Source organism: Podarcis bocagei (genome assembly GCF_964188305.1).
Source record: "Podarcis bocagei genome assembly, chromosome: 3".
Classification (NCBI taxonomy): Eukaryota; Metazoa; Chordata; class Lepidosauria; order Squamata; family Lacertidae; genus Podarcis; species Podarcis bocagei.
In genome coordinates this window covers 99,828,533-99,845,512 of record NC_138127.1, presented here as the reverse complement: position 1 = coordinate 99,845,512, position 16,980 = coordinate 99,828,533, and the positions used below count along the sequence as shown (strand labels likewise).

General features: G+C 46.7%; 1 protein-coding gene across 5 annotated transcripts in view; it reads right to left on the bottom strand.

Annotated features, from left to right (window-relative positions):
- Window positions 1–1,318: 1,318 nt before the first annotated feature.
- CCDC85A (coiled-coil domain containing 85A) overlaps window positions 1,319–16,980 on the bottom strand; it is a 161,405-nt gene continuing 145,743 nt past the window's right edge. For 4 of the 5 annotated variants that reach the window (XM_081188676.1, XM_081188673.1, XM_081188674.1 and 1 more), the window contains one exon: window positions 1,319–5,711. Coding sequence is in view for 3 of the 5 variants with exons in the window: in XM_081188673.1 (XP_081044799.1) it covers window positions 5,622–5,711 (90 nt within the window). In the remaining 2 variants the exon portion in view is untranslated. The remainder of the gene's footprint in view (window positions 5,712–16,980) is intronic. The other variant, XR_014006504.1, reaches the window with a different exon arrangement.

Here is a 16,980-nt window from a genome sequence, read left to right as displayed (position 1 = left end):
CAACCCAGAACAGTGCCAAACCTTGTCCTTTGTGTGGGTTTGTACTGGCTGACTATATTTATATATATGTACTCCTTTTCGCATTTTTAGAAATGTGATACGTATATTGTGTTCGGTGTGAGTGGGAGCACATATTCAAGATCTAATACCTCCTTAATTTTGCCAGCTACTTCTTCGTGCTTCTTTTTCCTGTGGGTAGCTTTCGTTGTTGCTGCTTCTTTTTCCAGTAACAAAGGAACCTGCTATTATATTTATAGTCCTGGCCCCCTTTTTAATTTTAATTTTATTATATATATTTTTTGGAAGCAGGAGTCAAAGCCTTGTTCCCATGGTAACGTCTCTGTGCCACTGATGTAATTCTCTTCAGCTGAGGGATGGGAGAGAGAAGAGCCCGTCAGTCCTTGCCAGGCTCCCCGAGTGCTTCTGCAAACTCTCCTCAAGGCCCCTGGATGGGGCACAGCTGACGCTGGCTGCAAGGTCAGCATGTGGCTTTCAGCTTTTGTTGTGAACTGCAAAGAAGAATCTCTTTGTTGTCAAGAACATCATTTGAAGCCCTGTCTCAGAAGGGTTTGAGGTTGGTTTCCATAAAGACACGGGCATCCTCTTTTGTTTGGCTGAGCCGAGCCCTGGGGACTAGGACAAGCCACTTTGGAAGCAACAAACAGTGGGACCTTTCCGCAGGGCCTCCCTTTTACTTGGTTGCAAATACCGTATTTTTGCTCTATAAGACTCACTTTTTCCCTCCTAAAAAGTAAGGGGAAATGTGTGTGTGTGTGTTATGGAGCGAATGCAGGCTGCGCAGCTATCCCAGAAGCCAGAACAGCAAAAGGGATTGCTGCTTTTGCTGTGCAGTGATCCCTCTTGCTGTTCTGGCTTCTGGGATTCAGAATATTTTTTTTCTTGTTTTCCTCCTCCAAAAACTTGGTGCGTCTTATGGTCTAGTGAATCTTATAGAGCGAAAAATACGGTAGCTTTGGGGCTTTAACAAAAGAGGGGGGAAGTGGTGTGCAAGTTTATTAAAGTTACAGTAATGGCTTGAAGGCTTTTAAGTGAAAATTGATAGAGGAATGAAAGGGCAAGCAACAGTTGGGTGTCCACATAGACGTTGGCAGTGTCAGTGAGTTGACTGATTATGTTTGCCATCATTCTCAGCCACTTGGCGAGTTTCCGGGGCCGGAGGGTATGATACACACACTCCAAATAAATAATCAAACAGATAACACTTTTAATTTAAAAATAAATAAAAGTGGAGTTTTTGTTTTTTCCACGACCCACCTTAGGCTGAGTCCAGTGCCAAAATCAAGCAAGCAAATGAGCGTGAGATTAAATAATTTATTACCGTTGCTAAGATGGAACACACAATGCCTGGCACCCCCATTATATGGTGAATTGTAAAAAAATAGCTTTAATACAGTATCAAAATTTACATACACGTCGTGGCAAAAGACCAGCATCACTCAAATTAGCGGCCGCAGGGCGTGGCTGGGATCCAAAGAACCACAAAACTGGATCCAAACTCTCATGGGATTGTGGGGGTTTGAGGTTTTGGACTTTTCTTCCTCGAACAGGACCTCCACCTGCCCCAGCAGCAAGCTACTTCTACAGCCAAAGGGCGTTTTCCAAGCAGTTTGCAATATGGGATTGGGAAGGACAGCTCTTCAATGAAAAATAGTCAGACAACCTCCCTGGACAAACTCAAAAACAGCTCTTTGGACCCAGCCCTTGACTGCAAGCACAATTTCTTTTGAGGGTTTCTTTTCTTTTCGCCGTTTGTTCCTCGCACGATTATAGGAATACAACAATTTAAAGAGAAATAGCCGAAGTGGTGGTTTTCATTAGCATGACGTCGTTAAAAAGGGGGGTGGGGAAAGGAAAGGAAAAAATTAGCAAAGCGACCGAGCCACTGAAACAAATCAATCCCTTTGTGATTTCTTCTTCTTCTTCCTTCTAGAAAACGGGTAGCCAATTTACGCTTGCGCTACCATGTATAGGGCAAAAGGGTTGTACCGACACAGCGCCGCCACATTCCACGACCCACAGATCAATAACACAACATGTAACAAAGCCCATCTGGCAGGGGGAGAGGAGGGGAGGATGTAAGCTTGGGGAACCCAATCTCATTAATCAAGGGGGAGGGGAATTGTTGCATTCCTATGTTTGCCTTGGTTTTGTTTTGTTTGCTTTTTTGCTTTACTCAGCTATGGTTAGAAAGTCAAAGCAACAGCATCTATTCACAAGCCTGTTGCACATTCATACGAGAAACTGTTGCTGCATTTTGAGATATACACAAAATAGCTATCAGAGCTGAATACACACAATCTAATGGCATATGGAGGGGGTGGGGAAATGGGGAGAGAGAGAGAGAGAGAGAGAGAGAGAGAGAGAGAGATGTCAACGTAAGCCCACCCAGGTCCAGAAACTCAGGCACAACGGACAAGAGTTTAAAACCTTGGATGAAGGAAGGACATGCTTTTGAGAATATTCAACCTTTGCTTTGAAAAGATGCGACCATCAGCAACAAAAGCTTTCTTCTTCTCTTCTTCTCATAAATATAGCGCTACCTTGATAAGCTCTTATAGACTCCTGTGAAGCAAAATATTTGTGTGGTCAAGGAAATGGACGAAGGAAGTCACTCAGTACTCAGAAAGGACCCCCGGCAGGATTTGGCAGAGTGGAGGCTTCAAATATTTAATTCTAAAGCCCACGGACGGGACGAGTAAAGAAGCGTTTGGGAAGGCGTGTGTTTTTCAGCAGGTTTGAGGCTTGGTTCGTTGTGCTCTCTGACGTCACAACTCAACTCAGGGCTCTGCAATAGCACAGCAGAAGACAGCACCAGGAAACCAGGAACATTCAGCACGGACAATTGTTATTTAGGTGTTGTAGACAGCTTCTACGTGGCACAGAAAAATGGGTTCATATGTTGGGAGTCAAGGTGGCTGGGGAAACCCAGGCAGCATTCTAAAGCTAACAGCTGTGATGTCATCTACATGGGAGCATACTTACTATGTCATAATAAGGAGTCAGGACTAGGGGAGGGGAGGAATTTGTTCACTCCACATGCGGGAGCCAACTAACCTGTCCCAGGCCTTCTAGAGCATTGTGCGACCTGGAACACAGCCATGCGGTTCAGCTCGCACTCTCTGTTTTTGGTTGCCTGCACTGCATGGGTCCGAACTATCTAGGATCTAGCCTCAAGTTAATAGGAATCAGGCCTTTTAGAGGGTTCCAGGCCTGAAAGCCCAAAACCTGCTGGAACTGATGGGTTGTAAATCATGTGCGCACGCGCACACACACACACATCCAGCTAAGTTGCCAGAGGGTCGAACCAGGATCTTGGACCTCAGATGCTTTCATGCACACCTGGTGCATTCAAAACAGCTGGCCACCGTGGAAGCTGAACTTCTCAGGGTGCATCATTCCATGGGGTTGGACTTCCCAGGATGCACCACATTTCTGCTGGAATAAGAGCTCTGATGAAGCTTATGCCCCGGAGACCTCAAACTAGGTCCTCTCCACTGCCTTTGGCCACTCAGATTACTCATCAAAAGCAGCAAGAGCAACATGATTTCCCAGAAGTACTGGCTGCTTCCCCTACATCCTGAGTAGCTGGCCACTTCAGCACCACTAAGGTCTACTTGCCCTAAAGACACCGAGCATTCAGTGCCTTAAAACACTTCATAAGATCTTCAGGCCACAAATTTAGTCCTCCCTTCTTTCCTTCCCCTGGTAATGCAAGCAGAGAGGCAGCAAGGAGGACCCCACAGAGTCCCAGACACCAGGGTCTGGTGCAGAATCATCAATATGTGCCAGGGTCTTAAGGGGCAGATCCAGGACTAGCTGAAAGCAGCACCATGACTTCCATAAGTGCAATGGGGCTCCCCCCCCCTCTACTCCCCGTGCACTCCTCAAGTTGGCTCTGGGGAGGGGGTCAGGAGAACCCCTCAAACAGTGCACTGGAGCAGGAAAAGGCCTCCCAAACTGAAATGCTTGCCCTGATGGAATGATTGTCATAATGCTACAATGACTTCCACCCCAAGTTGTAATCTAGAACAGGGTTTCCCAAACTTGGGTCTCCAGCTGTTTTTGGACTACAATTCCCATCTTCCCTCGCTAGCAAGACCAGTGGTCAGGAATGATGGGAACTATAGTCCAAAAACAGCCAGAGACCCAAGTTTGGGGAAGCCTGATCTAGAATCGAGGTTAAGTTTCTGGACATCTAAACATCATCCATGGAATTAACTTGGATGCTCTGTATAATGTATGAGCAGGTATGTGCAATCCTCATGAGGAGCTGGAAACTGGGGCTCTTTGGATCTGGAAAAAGCCTTTAGCACCTGGCCAGCGTGAAAAGCCTAACACAGCCTTTCTCAACCTGTGGGTCCCCAGATGTTGTTGAACTACAACTCCCATCACCCCTAGCTAGCAAGGCCAGAGCTCAGGGATGATGGGAGTTGTAGTCCAACAACATCTGGGGACCCACAGGTTGAGAACTGCTGGCCTAGCAAGTGAATCCAGCAGAATTCCCCACCCCCTCGCCAGCTTCTGTTCTACCCTGGTGAACTTCTGGAAGCCAAAACTCTAGAAGTCCTCCACTGCCTTTGCTTCATCTCTCTTCCTCCAACAGGCCTCCCTCGCACAACCCTCTCCTACTTTTTTGGACTGCCTCTTCGGCTTGTGCCTGGTAAAACACAGAACATACCTGATCCCAAATCAGACTCCCTAATATCGCACTACTGCCATCTAGCAACTAGGCTCCTGATCTTTACTGGGAGACTGCCCATCCATCAGCCCAGCTCCTTGATCTATCTGGTCTCTCAGAGAGGGAATTCCCGCTCTTTACAAGACAGACTCATCACTGCCCCATTCCTGGGGTTGCCTCAGCATTGGCCTTCAAGCTTAAGAGAGGAATGCCTTCTCTTAAGAGGAGAAATGCCACCTCTTCGGAAGACATTTGCCAAAACGAATGAAAACAAATGAATTCTTTTTGTTTCGGGTGGGGGGGGCTCAGTTTTAGTGCTGTTGTTTTCTTTGCTACTACTGGCTGGTTAGGAGACTTGAAGGTCTTATATTTAGCACCTCAGAATGCAATTACTCTACAAAGGAAAGTGTTTCAGCTGCAATCTGCCTAAGCACCATATTAACTAACATTTTTTTTTTTTAACACACCCTGGTGTAGAGCTACCAGGAGAACCTAACTGTCCAAACAGGGATGGCCAAAAGGCACAGTTTGTAGGTATCTTTCCAATCTGGTGAAAAGCTCCTGGGGAAATGTCACAAGAAGGCCAACACATTAAACGCTTCTTCCATGGGGGTTCTCCTCCAGCAGCAGATTTTAACAGCCTTCGGAATTATCAGCTGGTACCTCCTGTCGTATACACTGTAAATGCTCATGGCAGAAGCAGAGTTGGATTAGTCAGAATATATATTGAGTGTGATGAGATCCGGATACTTTTCGCCAAAGTCCTTGCAGGAACGGAGGGAGCGGGGAGAGCAATCCAGTTTCCAGAGGTGATCACAGAGCATGAATGAAGTTGTCTCATTGTTAGGAAAGAGGTTGCTTTGACAAGACTAAATCCAACAGTAGCTGAAATTGTTCCTTTGTTCCTTAAAAAAATATCCATTCACATAGGCCCTTTGTACTGGTTTCCAGACAAGTGTTGCCTAATTCCAGGACACGAGCCGACAGCATCTCCAAGTTTCCTCCACACAACCTGAAAACAGAAAGAGAAAAGCATGTCAGTAGATTTTGCCAGGAACCAGCAGTTAGTCACACAACCCTACACATTCTAAACAGATGCTTACTAGCCTTCTTCGCACATCTTGGTAAACAAAACCATGGCTCACTGGATCGGCACAGACATGATGGTTCCTGAAGGGAAGCACACATCCACTTTGCTCCTTCCTGATCCTTTTACCAAAATGCAGCATTAACATTTGACTTAGTGTGTTGTCCAAACTGGAAATCGTGGTCATGGGCTCTCTGTTGGGAAACTGTGTATGTGCAGCTACTCACACAGAGCCAATTAAGGTTTGGCAGACAGCCAGAAGGCAATCTGAAGGAGTAAGTCTGCCTGGTGATAACAGAGACATGCAGACAGCTCCCTGATTGGTCAAGCTCTTTCAAGGGAGTGATAATTAATGGCCTACTAACTGGAATGTGTTAGTTCAGGAGTTCAGAGGTTCAGAGTTCTGTGTGTCAGTGTAGGAGTTGTGAGTCGTGTCAGAGAGAGCTAGCAAAAGATCTGCGTTCTGTTCCTATAAATAGTCCACTGTATATAATAAACACCTAACTACAAGTGCCTGGTTCCTGCTTCATCTATCCTGTCTGCAGCCAAGTCGCCAATTGCTTCCATGGATTCTGCGTGTGCTCTGCTAGATCTGGCTAAGGTCCTGCAACTAGTCAGAAAGTTGCAAAGTGCCGACTTCCGGGTTGGCGCCATCGCCGAATGGCGGACTCCCTCCGAGCTCCGGAGGGAGTCTGCTCGGCAGGGGCTGGGTCCTACCGTGCCGGCGACGCGGGGACCCTTAAAAACCACGGGCACGGAGCCCGTGGACATGGTGACTCGGCTGGCACCGCTAGCGCCCTCCCGACTCGTGAAGGAGCCTTTTTAAAGGCTTCCGATCGGGTGCCGGGGAGTGGCGTGGTGCTGTGAGTCCTTCACTTCCCCTGCCGAGCGCAGCCGCATGCCATTCGACGGAGAGCGCTGGCTTCTTCCATTGGAAATTCGGACTTTTAACAACAACCCGTGAGTAATTGGGAAACCGGGTACAAAAGGAGAAAAAAAGAATTTTTTTTCGGATTCGGCACGAGCGGGGGTGATCTAAAAAGGAAGTCAGTCCCCCCCCTGATTGTAAACATGCAAAAACAAGGACTGGGTAACCAAGATCGATCCGGAAGTTTACTGCTGATAAAAATTATAAATTCCACGATGGGAAACTACAAGAATTGTGCTGGAGGAGAAGAGTGGAGGGTGAGAGGGAAAAGGCAACCCCCCCTGGGAACCGGGGCGATTCGTAGAACCTGGCGAAGAGAGACGGAGAATTTGACAGCTGTCAAAGTAGCTGTCAAATCTTGAGAATACAAAGAGGACTTTGTTACAAGTATTTTGCTGGTTAATTTTGTTACAATTTGATATAATATGGATACAAACTGTTGGGGGAAAAAAGAAACAACTATCTGACTTTTGGATTAGAGGATACAAAGTTACTGCAATCCCCCTAGAGGGGTTTCGGGACATTACAAGTGGTCGTATGTGGAAAATTACTCTGGGATGTGTACAGGTCTTATCCTCTGGGAAAGCTGCAAAACTGAAACAGTATTTTGTCTACAGAGGTGTTTACATTAAAAGCAGACAATAGAATTTTCTATTGAAGAAAGGAAGGGACTGGACGTAAGTTTTTGTTCCTGAATAACAAACCTCTGTAGAGATACCAGATCTCGGAATAAGAACGTTTTAGCAGCTGAACAAGACAAGAAACCTGAGAAAGTAAGGAATAAAAAGAACAAAGGACCAACTACGACACTGAAAGAACAATGGGAGGAGCAACAAAGACCAAGGAAACTAAAGGCCTCTATTAGACTGGATTTTTGAAGTTAAACATCATCAAAACAAACAAATTAAAAGAAAACCGGCAAGGTGGAATGGGAAAAATTTGACTATGGACTTGAGACCTCCAGGCTAACAACATACAGACTGATGGACATGGGGAATTCAAACCGGGGAAGGGAGGGGGAATCTTGGAATCCAAAGGCTATGTAACCAACTTTTTGAACCTTCTTATATCTTGTATCTTCTATTTCTTTATATAACTTTTGTATTTTGATTTAACATGTTTTTTAAAAAAAGGGAACTCGTGGAAGGAAATTGGGGCAGATCTTGGGGGGGAAATCTTTTTACTTTTTCTGTTAAAGATGAGAAGTGATGGTAAGATCGTATAAATTTAAATTGGTTAATGGGTTAAACATTGGTTTTAAATTGGGAATGAGAGCTTGTGGAACCAACTTAAGGAAAGGGGAATACAGTCGGGAGGGGAAGGAGGGAGTCCTAGAAAGAAGGTTATGAAAGTAAGGATTTAAATTGCTCTTTCTTTTTCTTTCTTTTCCCTATCTTTTCTATTTTTCTTATTCTGTTATTATTGGACATTTTAATAAATATGATTATAAAAATAAAAAGGAAATACATGGGGGGGGAAAGAAAGTTGCAAAGTGCCAAAAGGTTTCGCCAATACTCTCTTCCTTAACCATGGTTGTTAACGATAGGACAAAGCTTGGCTACATTAACCATGGTCCTGGTTGGCTACATTAACCATGACATGCTAAGCCAAACCTTGGTTTAGTTGCCACACCACACTGTGCTAAAAAAAGGACTGGGGTGAAAGAAGCAGGCATAAGCTTCCCTCTGGGAGCCAGCACATTCCTCTGGTCCCAGTAAAACATGGCTTGGCTTGCTTTGACATGTGAACCACGCCATTCTGTAAAGTCATCATACTGTGTTGTTGTTTTTAATAGAGAAAGTGTTGATTAACTCAAATAACTAAGAGCTAGTTCATATGTTTTGGCTGCCATCAGGAGGTCACCAAAAGTTGCCCAAAAATATGCATAGCCACAACAGCTGTAACTATGCGACACAAGATTGGCATGTTAGGAGTAGCTTTGCCCCCATCAACTGGTATATAATATTTTATGTTTAGCGAGCTTTCAAGTTTTGTTTTGTTTTTCACCACAGCAGCATACACATTCATTAAATAATTATTTTAATAACAATACCAAGAAAGAAGAAGCTGCCACAGATTATTATTTTAGCATGAAGGCTAATTTTTCAGGTGACTTCTGCATCAGCCTGGCTACGGACAAGTGGTTCTTAGATTCAGTGACCATTCTTCCCATATAACCATTTGACTTGCATTTACCAGAATTAGCCTGCTCCCTGCCCTCATCCTTTCTCTTGTATTGTGTCTAATAGGCAGAGACCAACCTGTATTATCATGTTGACATTGGTGTTCTGACATGTAACAGAACCAATAAAAGCTTCCTAGATCTGATCAACTCATTTTTGATGTTCACCAGGCATAGAAAGTCTATTTACCACATGGGCTGTGAGGTGGTAAAACATCCAAATAACCAGCTAGCACACCGAAGGAAAGCCAACCTGTGACTGCTTATCCTTCTCAGTCACGCCTACAATTTAAAAAAAATAACGGGGAGGAATGCAGATCTGCACAGACTATCTGCAAAACATCTTACCCAGACCTATTACTAAATGTACCATACGCAAATCTAATGCGCACCTCAATTTTCAAAACCTTGAAACCAAAAAAGTACTTGCTGGCAAATGTAAATATGCCATTGAATCTAATGCGCACCCTAATTTTCATGATGTGATTTGGCCAAAGAAGGTGCGCATTGCATTCAAGTAAATGAGGCACAACAGCAGCTCTGGGAAATGATGTGATCCATGTTCTCCACTGGTGACCACCCATGTTTGTGTAGGTGGTGGTAGAGAGGAGTAATAATAATAATCATCATCATCATCATCATTTTTATTTATACCTCGCCCTCCCCAGCTCAGGGCAGCTAACAAGCAATAATGAAAACAAGTTGAATGAATACAACTTAAAAACAAGATTAAAATGCAACATTAAAATATTGAAACATTAAAATATTAAAATGCAGCCTCATCACAGAAGGAGAAAGGAAAAAGTAAGAGGGGGAGGGAATCAAATTGGCTCCAAGCCAAAGGCCAGGCGGAACAACTCTGTCTTACAGGCCCTGCGGTAAGAAATCAGATCCTGCAGGGCCCTGGTCTCATGAGGCAGAGCGTTCCACCAGGCAGGAGCCAGTCTTGAAAAGGCCCTGGCTCTGGTTGAGGCTAATCTAATTTCCTTAGGGCCCGGGACCTCTAGAGTGTTGCTATTTATGGACCTTAAGGTCCTCATGGGGCATACCGGGAGAGGCGGTCCCGTAGGTACGAGGGTCCTAGGCTGTGAAGGGCTTTAAAGGTCAAAACCAGCACCTTAAATCTGACCCTGTACTCCACCGGGAGCCAGTGCAGCTGGAAAATCACTGAGTGAATATGCTCCCATGGCAGAGACCCCGTGAGGAGCCTCGCTGCAGCATTCTGCACCCGCTGGAGTTTCTGGGACAGCTTCAAGGGCAGCCCCGCGTAGAGCGAATTACAGTAGTCAAGCCTGGAGGTGACCGTCGCATGGATCACTATAGACAGGTACATTGCTACCTGTACTTGTACATTGATGTCTGCCCATGTGGCAATATGGACATTAAAGACAAAGGAACATTTACTGCCACTAGTAATATCATCCATGGGGTTTTGCCCTTATTGACAGAACATTGAGGAACAAGGTTTCCAAGCATCCTCCTTTTCTGTGCAACAGGTATATTCGCTGAGATTCTGTGCTATTTCATGTTTTTTTCCATTTTTTTGCAGAAATAAAAGGCTGCCTTTCTCGCACTCATCCATAAAAATAGCAAGCAGCAAACCTCACATTTTGTTGCTAGGGTATCCATGCTTAGCTGAGTGTCTTTTCAAAAAGTGCTCATTATCTAAGTGCATCTCCCAACAATCCGTTTTCTGCTCAATGAGCAACAGAAAATATTTACCCAGCAGATAATGTTGATGCGGCAAGGAAGTGAGAGCTGACATTTTCAATTGCCTTTATTTCCAGGGGAAATAATGACCTCTATGAAGGGACACACGGAATAAAAACTGAGTTTGCAGATTGAAGGGCAGCAGCAGCTGCTGCTATGAGAAAATTACATTGGTTTCTACCAACTTCCCAGTACCTGCGTGCATGGCAACGATTGTACTTAGATCCTAAAATTGCTTCCATGGTCAGACGTCCGAGAAACAGCACTTCCAAGCAATTAACTACAGTGGTGCCCCGCAAGACGAATGCCTCGCAAGACGGAAAACTCGTTAGACGAAAGAGTTTTCCATTTTGGAGGTGCTTCGCAAAACGAATTTCCTATGGGCTTGCTTCGCAAGACGACAATGTCTTGCAAGTTCCTGCTGGGTTTTTTTCCTCCCCCCCTTTTCCTAAGCCGCTAAGCCTCTTATCAGCTGATCCGATCAGCAGATAAGCCGCTAAAAGCCGCTAATAGCGCTAATCCGCTAATCCGTCAATGGGCTTGCTTCGCAAGACGAAAAAACCGCTAGACGAAGAGAATCACAGAACGGATTCTTTTCGTCTTGCAAGGCACCACTGTATCGCCGTACAACTTCCATGCATGATGCAGAGACACCAATATTTTCTGCCAAAAAAATACATTAGCCTGTGGACGACAAGCCTCCTATTATGTGTTCCTTTCCCACCCGCATTCCACAACGCAAAGTGAGTCCCAAAATATTTTGATCCAAGGAGCTCTGCATTGGGGGAGATTATCGAAAGTGGGAGGGAGCAGGGGCGCCAGCTATAGGGGACGGAAGGGGCTTTCAGACCCCTCAATATTTCCAGGCAGGGAACTGAGCCCCCCCACCCAATACTGAGTGGGCCACCATCCCTCATCGCCCCTGGGTGAGTGCTCGCCGTCTGGGTGGGAGGTGTGGAGGGTGATTTTCACCCTCTGTGCTCCCCGCCAGGATTGCCAGATCACCTTCCCAGAAAGGCGATCCTCAAAGGGATGCCCATGAGGACTGGGGGAGGGGCATCACGCATGTGACATCATGCACCTGCCACAGCCCCCGCCCCGAATGTTGGGCCCAACTCGGCGCACCTGGGAGGAACCTTTCTCCTCGGCACTAAGCCTGATCAGATTTCCCTAAATGAGGTCAACTCATGTACAGTGGTACCTCGGGTTACATACGCTTCAGGTTACAGACTCCGCTAACCCAGAAATAGTACCTCGGGTTAAGAACTTTGCTTCACAATGAGAACAGAAATTGTGCTCCGGCGGCACGGCAGCAGCAGGAGGCCCCATTAGCTAAAGAGGTGCTTCAGGTTAAGAACAGTTTCAGGTTAAGTACGGACCTCCGTAACGAATTAAGTTCTTAACCCAAGGTACCACTGTAAATCAGGCTTTTAATGCAGCTATCTGGCAGTGAGATAAAAGTAAGGTAAAGGTAAAGGGACCCCTGGCCATTAGGTCCAGTCGTGACAGACTCTGGGGTTGCGGCGCTCATCTCGCTTTATTGGCAGAGGGAGCCAGCGTACAGCTTCCGGGTCATGTGGCCAGCATGACTAAGCCGCTTCTGGCGAACCAGAGCAGTGCACGGAAACACCGTTTACCTTCCCGCCGGAGTGGTACCTATTTATCTACTTGTACTTGGATGTGCTTTTGAACTGCTAGGTTGGCAGGAGCCGGGACCGAGCAACGGGAGCTCACCCCGTTGCGGGGATTTGAACCGCCGACCTTCCAATCAGCAAGTCCTAGGCTCTGTGGTTTAACCCACAGCGCCACCTGCGTCCCTTCTGAGATAAAAGTAGCAGAAACAAATATTTTGGGGTGCATTTTGAAGCATTTTGGTTTTCTACATTCTTAAGCTGTGGTCTTAAATTATGGACCAGCTACACATCCTGGTTGACAGACGGATATATCAAAAAGTACTCGGGGTCACGCTGAACTGTGACGCTTCTGTCACAAATGTCTAAATGGAGACGAAAGTACCAGACGGTTCTTACTCCTGCTACGTTCCTTCTGCTCCAGACTGCCTTCAATGCAAGGTGAATTTACAACATTCTTAGCTGACCTCAGCACTGCAAGGCTCACATTCACGTAAAGTCAATAAATTCCACCGTACAGGAGAATCAAAGGATAATTGGTTTCATTTGCATGTTAAAATACTTCCAAGGCATATTGTCAGCATTTTAAAAAATTCATAACATTTCTCTGAATATGATTTCGAGCTTCGAAGAGAGAATACAAAATGAGGGACATTAAAATTTGCACTGTAAATTTCTCGGGCTGCAACTCTTCTCCCTTGGACACCCACCCACTAAGCTCATAGCCTTTATCCATAATCAAGAATTGGGTGCGTTAATGGGGGTGGAGAACGAAAATGTAAATTTTCCGCATGAAAACAAAGCTTGCTTTTCCTCTGCAATCAAGAACGTTAATGTGACCTTGCAGGTTAAAGCTACGCAGGGAGCCCTTATAATGAATGTCTAATGGGGCCAGTTCAGAAAAGAAATTGAGCATATAACCATTGACCCAGGATGCAAGAATCCGAGCCCCAGATTCTCTGGGGAGCTGGAGAGAGTCTCTGTCTGCAACTACACGTTGGGTGAACCAGGTGCTCTGTATGAGTGCCTCAAGCATGCAAAATCTCAGATAGTGCTCTCTTCCTTCCTTTTAGAAGGAAAGATAATTTCCGCAAGGCTTCTCCATGGGTGTGCTTGTTCATTATTTATTTGTTTGTTGCAAATTATAACTGTGGCGTTTGCCTCCTAGTAAATTATCAACTGCCTGGACTGAGGGACCCTGTGTGACCCTCTTCGAGGGCGTGGGTTCGAATCCCACCACTGCCACCACTTTTGTGGAGATCATACAGGGTCCCTGGACGTTTGACGGTCTATTGATCCCTGTGACACCACTGTGATTGCCTCTTCGCTGCCACCGACTCGTTTCTCTTGGGTACACATGGAGTCCAGACAGTTGTTTACATTAAGAAATAATCAAGTTTATTTTTATAAGCATGAACAAATTTAAGGTTTCAGTTAATTTTTCTTGTCAGTTTCTTATTCTTAGTTTCTTTACTAACTATATGTTCCTAACAACTTCAAACTGATTATTCCAACTATCTATCTGACTACACCTAACAGTTCCTCTCACTCTCTCACAACACAACTTCACCAACCCACAGACTTATTCCTCCCTCTTCCTTCTCCAACTCCCAACTCTCAACTGACTTCCACACAACACCGACTCTAACTCCTCCTATCAGTTTCTTTCTGGCCAATCACATCACACTCATTTAACCCTTTCCTTATGACCCACCTAGGAGGCAAACGCCACAATAACCCACCTTTTTTCTCTGAGGATGTCCAGGTGGGGTACCTGGTACTCCACTTCCCCATTTAATCCCCACAACAACCCTATGAGGTAGGTCAGACTGGCCCAAGGTCACACCCAGTGAGCTCCATGGCGGAGTGGGGATTCGAACCCTGCTCTTCCAGACCCATACACTTCCAAGCAATGGCGTTATCCTTGCAAGTGCATGAGCTGAATAATAATTTAATAATAATAATTTATTATCTGTACCCTGCCCATCTGGCCGGGCCTCCCCAGACACTCTGGGTGGCTTCCAACAAAATATTAAAATACAGTAATGCATCAAACATTAAAAGCTTCCCTAAACAGGGCTGCCTTCAGATGTCTTTTAAAAGTCTGGATGTTCTTGTTCTCTTTGACATCTGGTGGGAGGGCGTTCCACAGGGTGGGGGCCACTACCGAGAAGGCCCTCTGCCTGGTTCCCTGTAGCTTTGTTTCTCACAGTGAGGGAACCACTAGAAGGCCCTCGGCACTGGACCTCAGTGTCCGGGTAGGACGATGGAGGTGGAGACGCTCCTTCAGATATACTGGACCAAGGCCATTTAGGGCTTTCAAGGTCAACATCAACACTTTGAATTGTGCTCGGAAATGTACTGGGGGCCAGTGTAGGTCTTTCAGGACCGGTGTTATGTGGTCTCGGCGGCCGCCCTCAGTCACCAGTCTAGCTGCCGCATTCTGGATTAGTTGTAATTTCCGGGTCACCTTCAAAGGTAGCCCCACGTAGAGTGCATTGCAGTAGTCCAAGTGAGAGATAACTAGAGCAGTGTTTCCCAACCACTGTTCCGCGGCACACTAGTGTGCCGCGAGATGTTGCCTGGTGTGCCGCGAGATGTTGCCTGGAGGGAGTCGGGCGGCGAGAGGCGGGGCGGCGACGGCGAGGAGAGGCCGCCCAGCGCGGAGCTCTCGCCGTCTGCCTGCCTGGCTGCCTGCGAGCTCGGCAGGCAGCGCCTCCGTCCGCAGCGCCCGCCTCGCGGGTCTCATTCCCTGCCCCTGCCAAAGCTCACCCAGCCAAGCCGCGCTCTCCTTCCTGCCTCGCTTTGCTGCCTCCTCCCCCCCCACCCCCAAAGCTTGGAGGTTCCCCGGCAAGGGGGATGAAAAAAAATTGAAACTTACACTTTCGTGCGTCCCTCCCGGCGTGACGCTGCGCGCTGACGTCACGGGGCTGTAATGGTGGTGTGCCTTGAGATTTTTTTCATCAAACAAGTGTGCCTTTGCCCAAAAAAGGTTGGGAAACACTGAACTAGAGCATGCACCACTCCAGCGAGACAGTCTGCGGGCAGGATTGAAGACCAATCCTTCTTGGAGCCGCAGGATAGGTGAAAGTGAGTTGGGTGAGATGAGGTGAAAGTGTGCAGTATGCTTGGCACAGGCAAACACCCCTGCCTGCCTTCTGTGTGGAAGGGCTGCAGATCAGAGGTAGAGCATCTGCTTTCCAAGCAGAAAGTATTGGGTTCAATCCCCACCATCTCCAGGGAGGGCTGGCAAAGACTGAAAACCTAGAGAGCTGCTGCCAGCCAGTGCATGCAATATTGAGTTCAACTTGACCAATAAGGTGATTTGTTATGAGTTGGAGTGGGCAGGCAGGCAGTCCACAATGATCCTCCTTCTAGTCATCTAGGGTCACCTAGCTCAACCCTGTGCAATGCAGGAATCTTTTGCCCAACGTGGGGCTTGAACCTGAGATTAAGAGTCTTGCACTCTACTGACTGAGCCATTCTGAACTCCCAAGTCCTTCTGTCGCTTTAAGGAATCCTATCTAACTACACAAAGGAGTGCTACGCTCTTCTCTGGCAAGGGAGAAGGGAAGAGATCTCAAGTTCACACCTTTTCCAGATATTTCCCTGACTTAGGTAAGGTAAAGGGACCCTGACCGTCAGGTCCAGTTGCGGACGACTCTGGGGTTGCGGCGCTCATCTCGCTTTATTGGTCGAGGGAGCTGGCATACAGGTTCCGGATCATGTGTCCAGCATGACTAAGCCGCTTCTGGCGAACCAGAGCAGCGCACGAAAACGCCGTTTACCTTCCTGCCTGAGTGGTACCTATTTATCTACTTGCACTTTGATGTGCTTTCGAATTGCTAGGTTGGCAGGAGCTGGGACCAAGCAACGGGAGCTCACCCCGTCACAGGGATTCGAACCGCCAACCTTCTGATCGGCAAGCCCTAGGCTCTGTGGTTTAGACCACAGCGCCACTCACATCCCAGCCAGGTGCTAAGTACTGCTTCGTGGGTGCAGGCAGACTCTCTGTGTAACTTGAGTCTGCCAAAGGCACATGGCAGGGCAGAATGAGTGTGGGGGATTTTGGGAAACGGAAACAAAAAGTTTAGGAACCCATGACATGGTGCCTGTGTGTGTAATGCATGCTTTAGATTTTCTCTTTTTCCCCATTATTAAACTCGTAAATATTTTATCAGATCATAAAATATTAACCTATTTTTTCTGAGTTGCATGGAGAATACTGGAGAAAGTCTTTGCTATCTGGAAATGTCCCTTGTCTTTTTCAGAGGATGCAAATGATGAAGCTGTAAAGCTGCCTCCAAAGGGACAATTTCCTTCAAAAAACCCACCCCCATAATGCATAGGTAAAGGTAAAGGGACCCCTGACCATTAGGTCCAGTCGTGGCCGACTCTGGGGTTGCGGCGCTCATCTCACTTTATTGGCTGAGGGAGCCGGCGTACAGCTTCCGGGTCATGTGGCCAGCATGACTAAGCCGCTTCTGGCGAACCAGAGCAGCACACGGAAACGCCATTTACCTTCCCGCCGGAGCGGTACCTATTTATCTACTTGCACTTTGAAGTGCTTTCGAACTGCTAGGTAGGCAGGAGCAGGGACCGAGCAACGGGAGCTCACCCCGTCACGGGGATTCGAACCGCCGACCTTCTGATCGGCATGTCTTAGTCTCTGTGGTTTAACCCACAGCGCCACCCACCCATAACGCATAATAGTAGCCAATTGCATTTTATGGAGGAGGACAT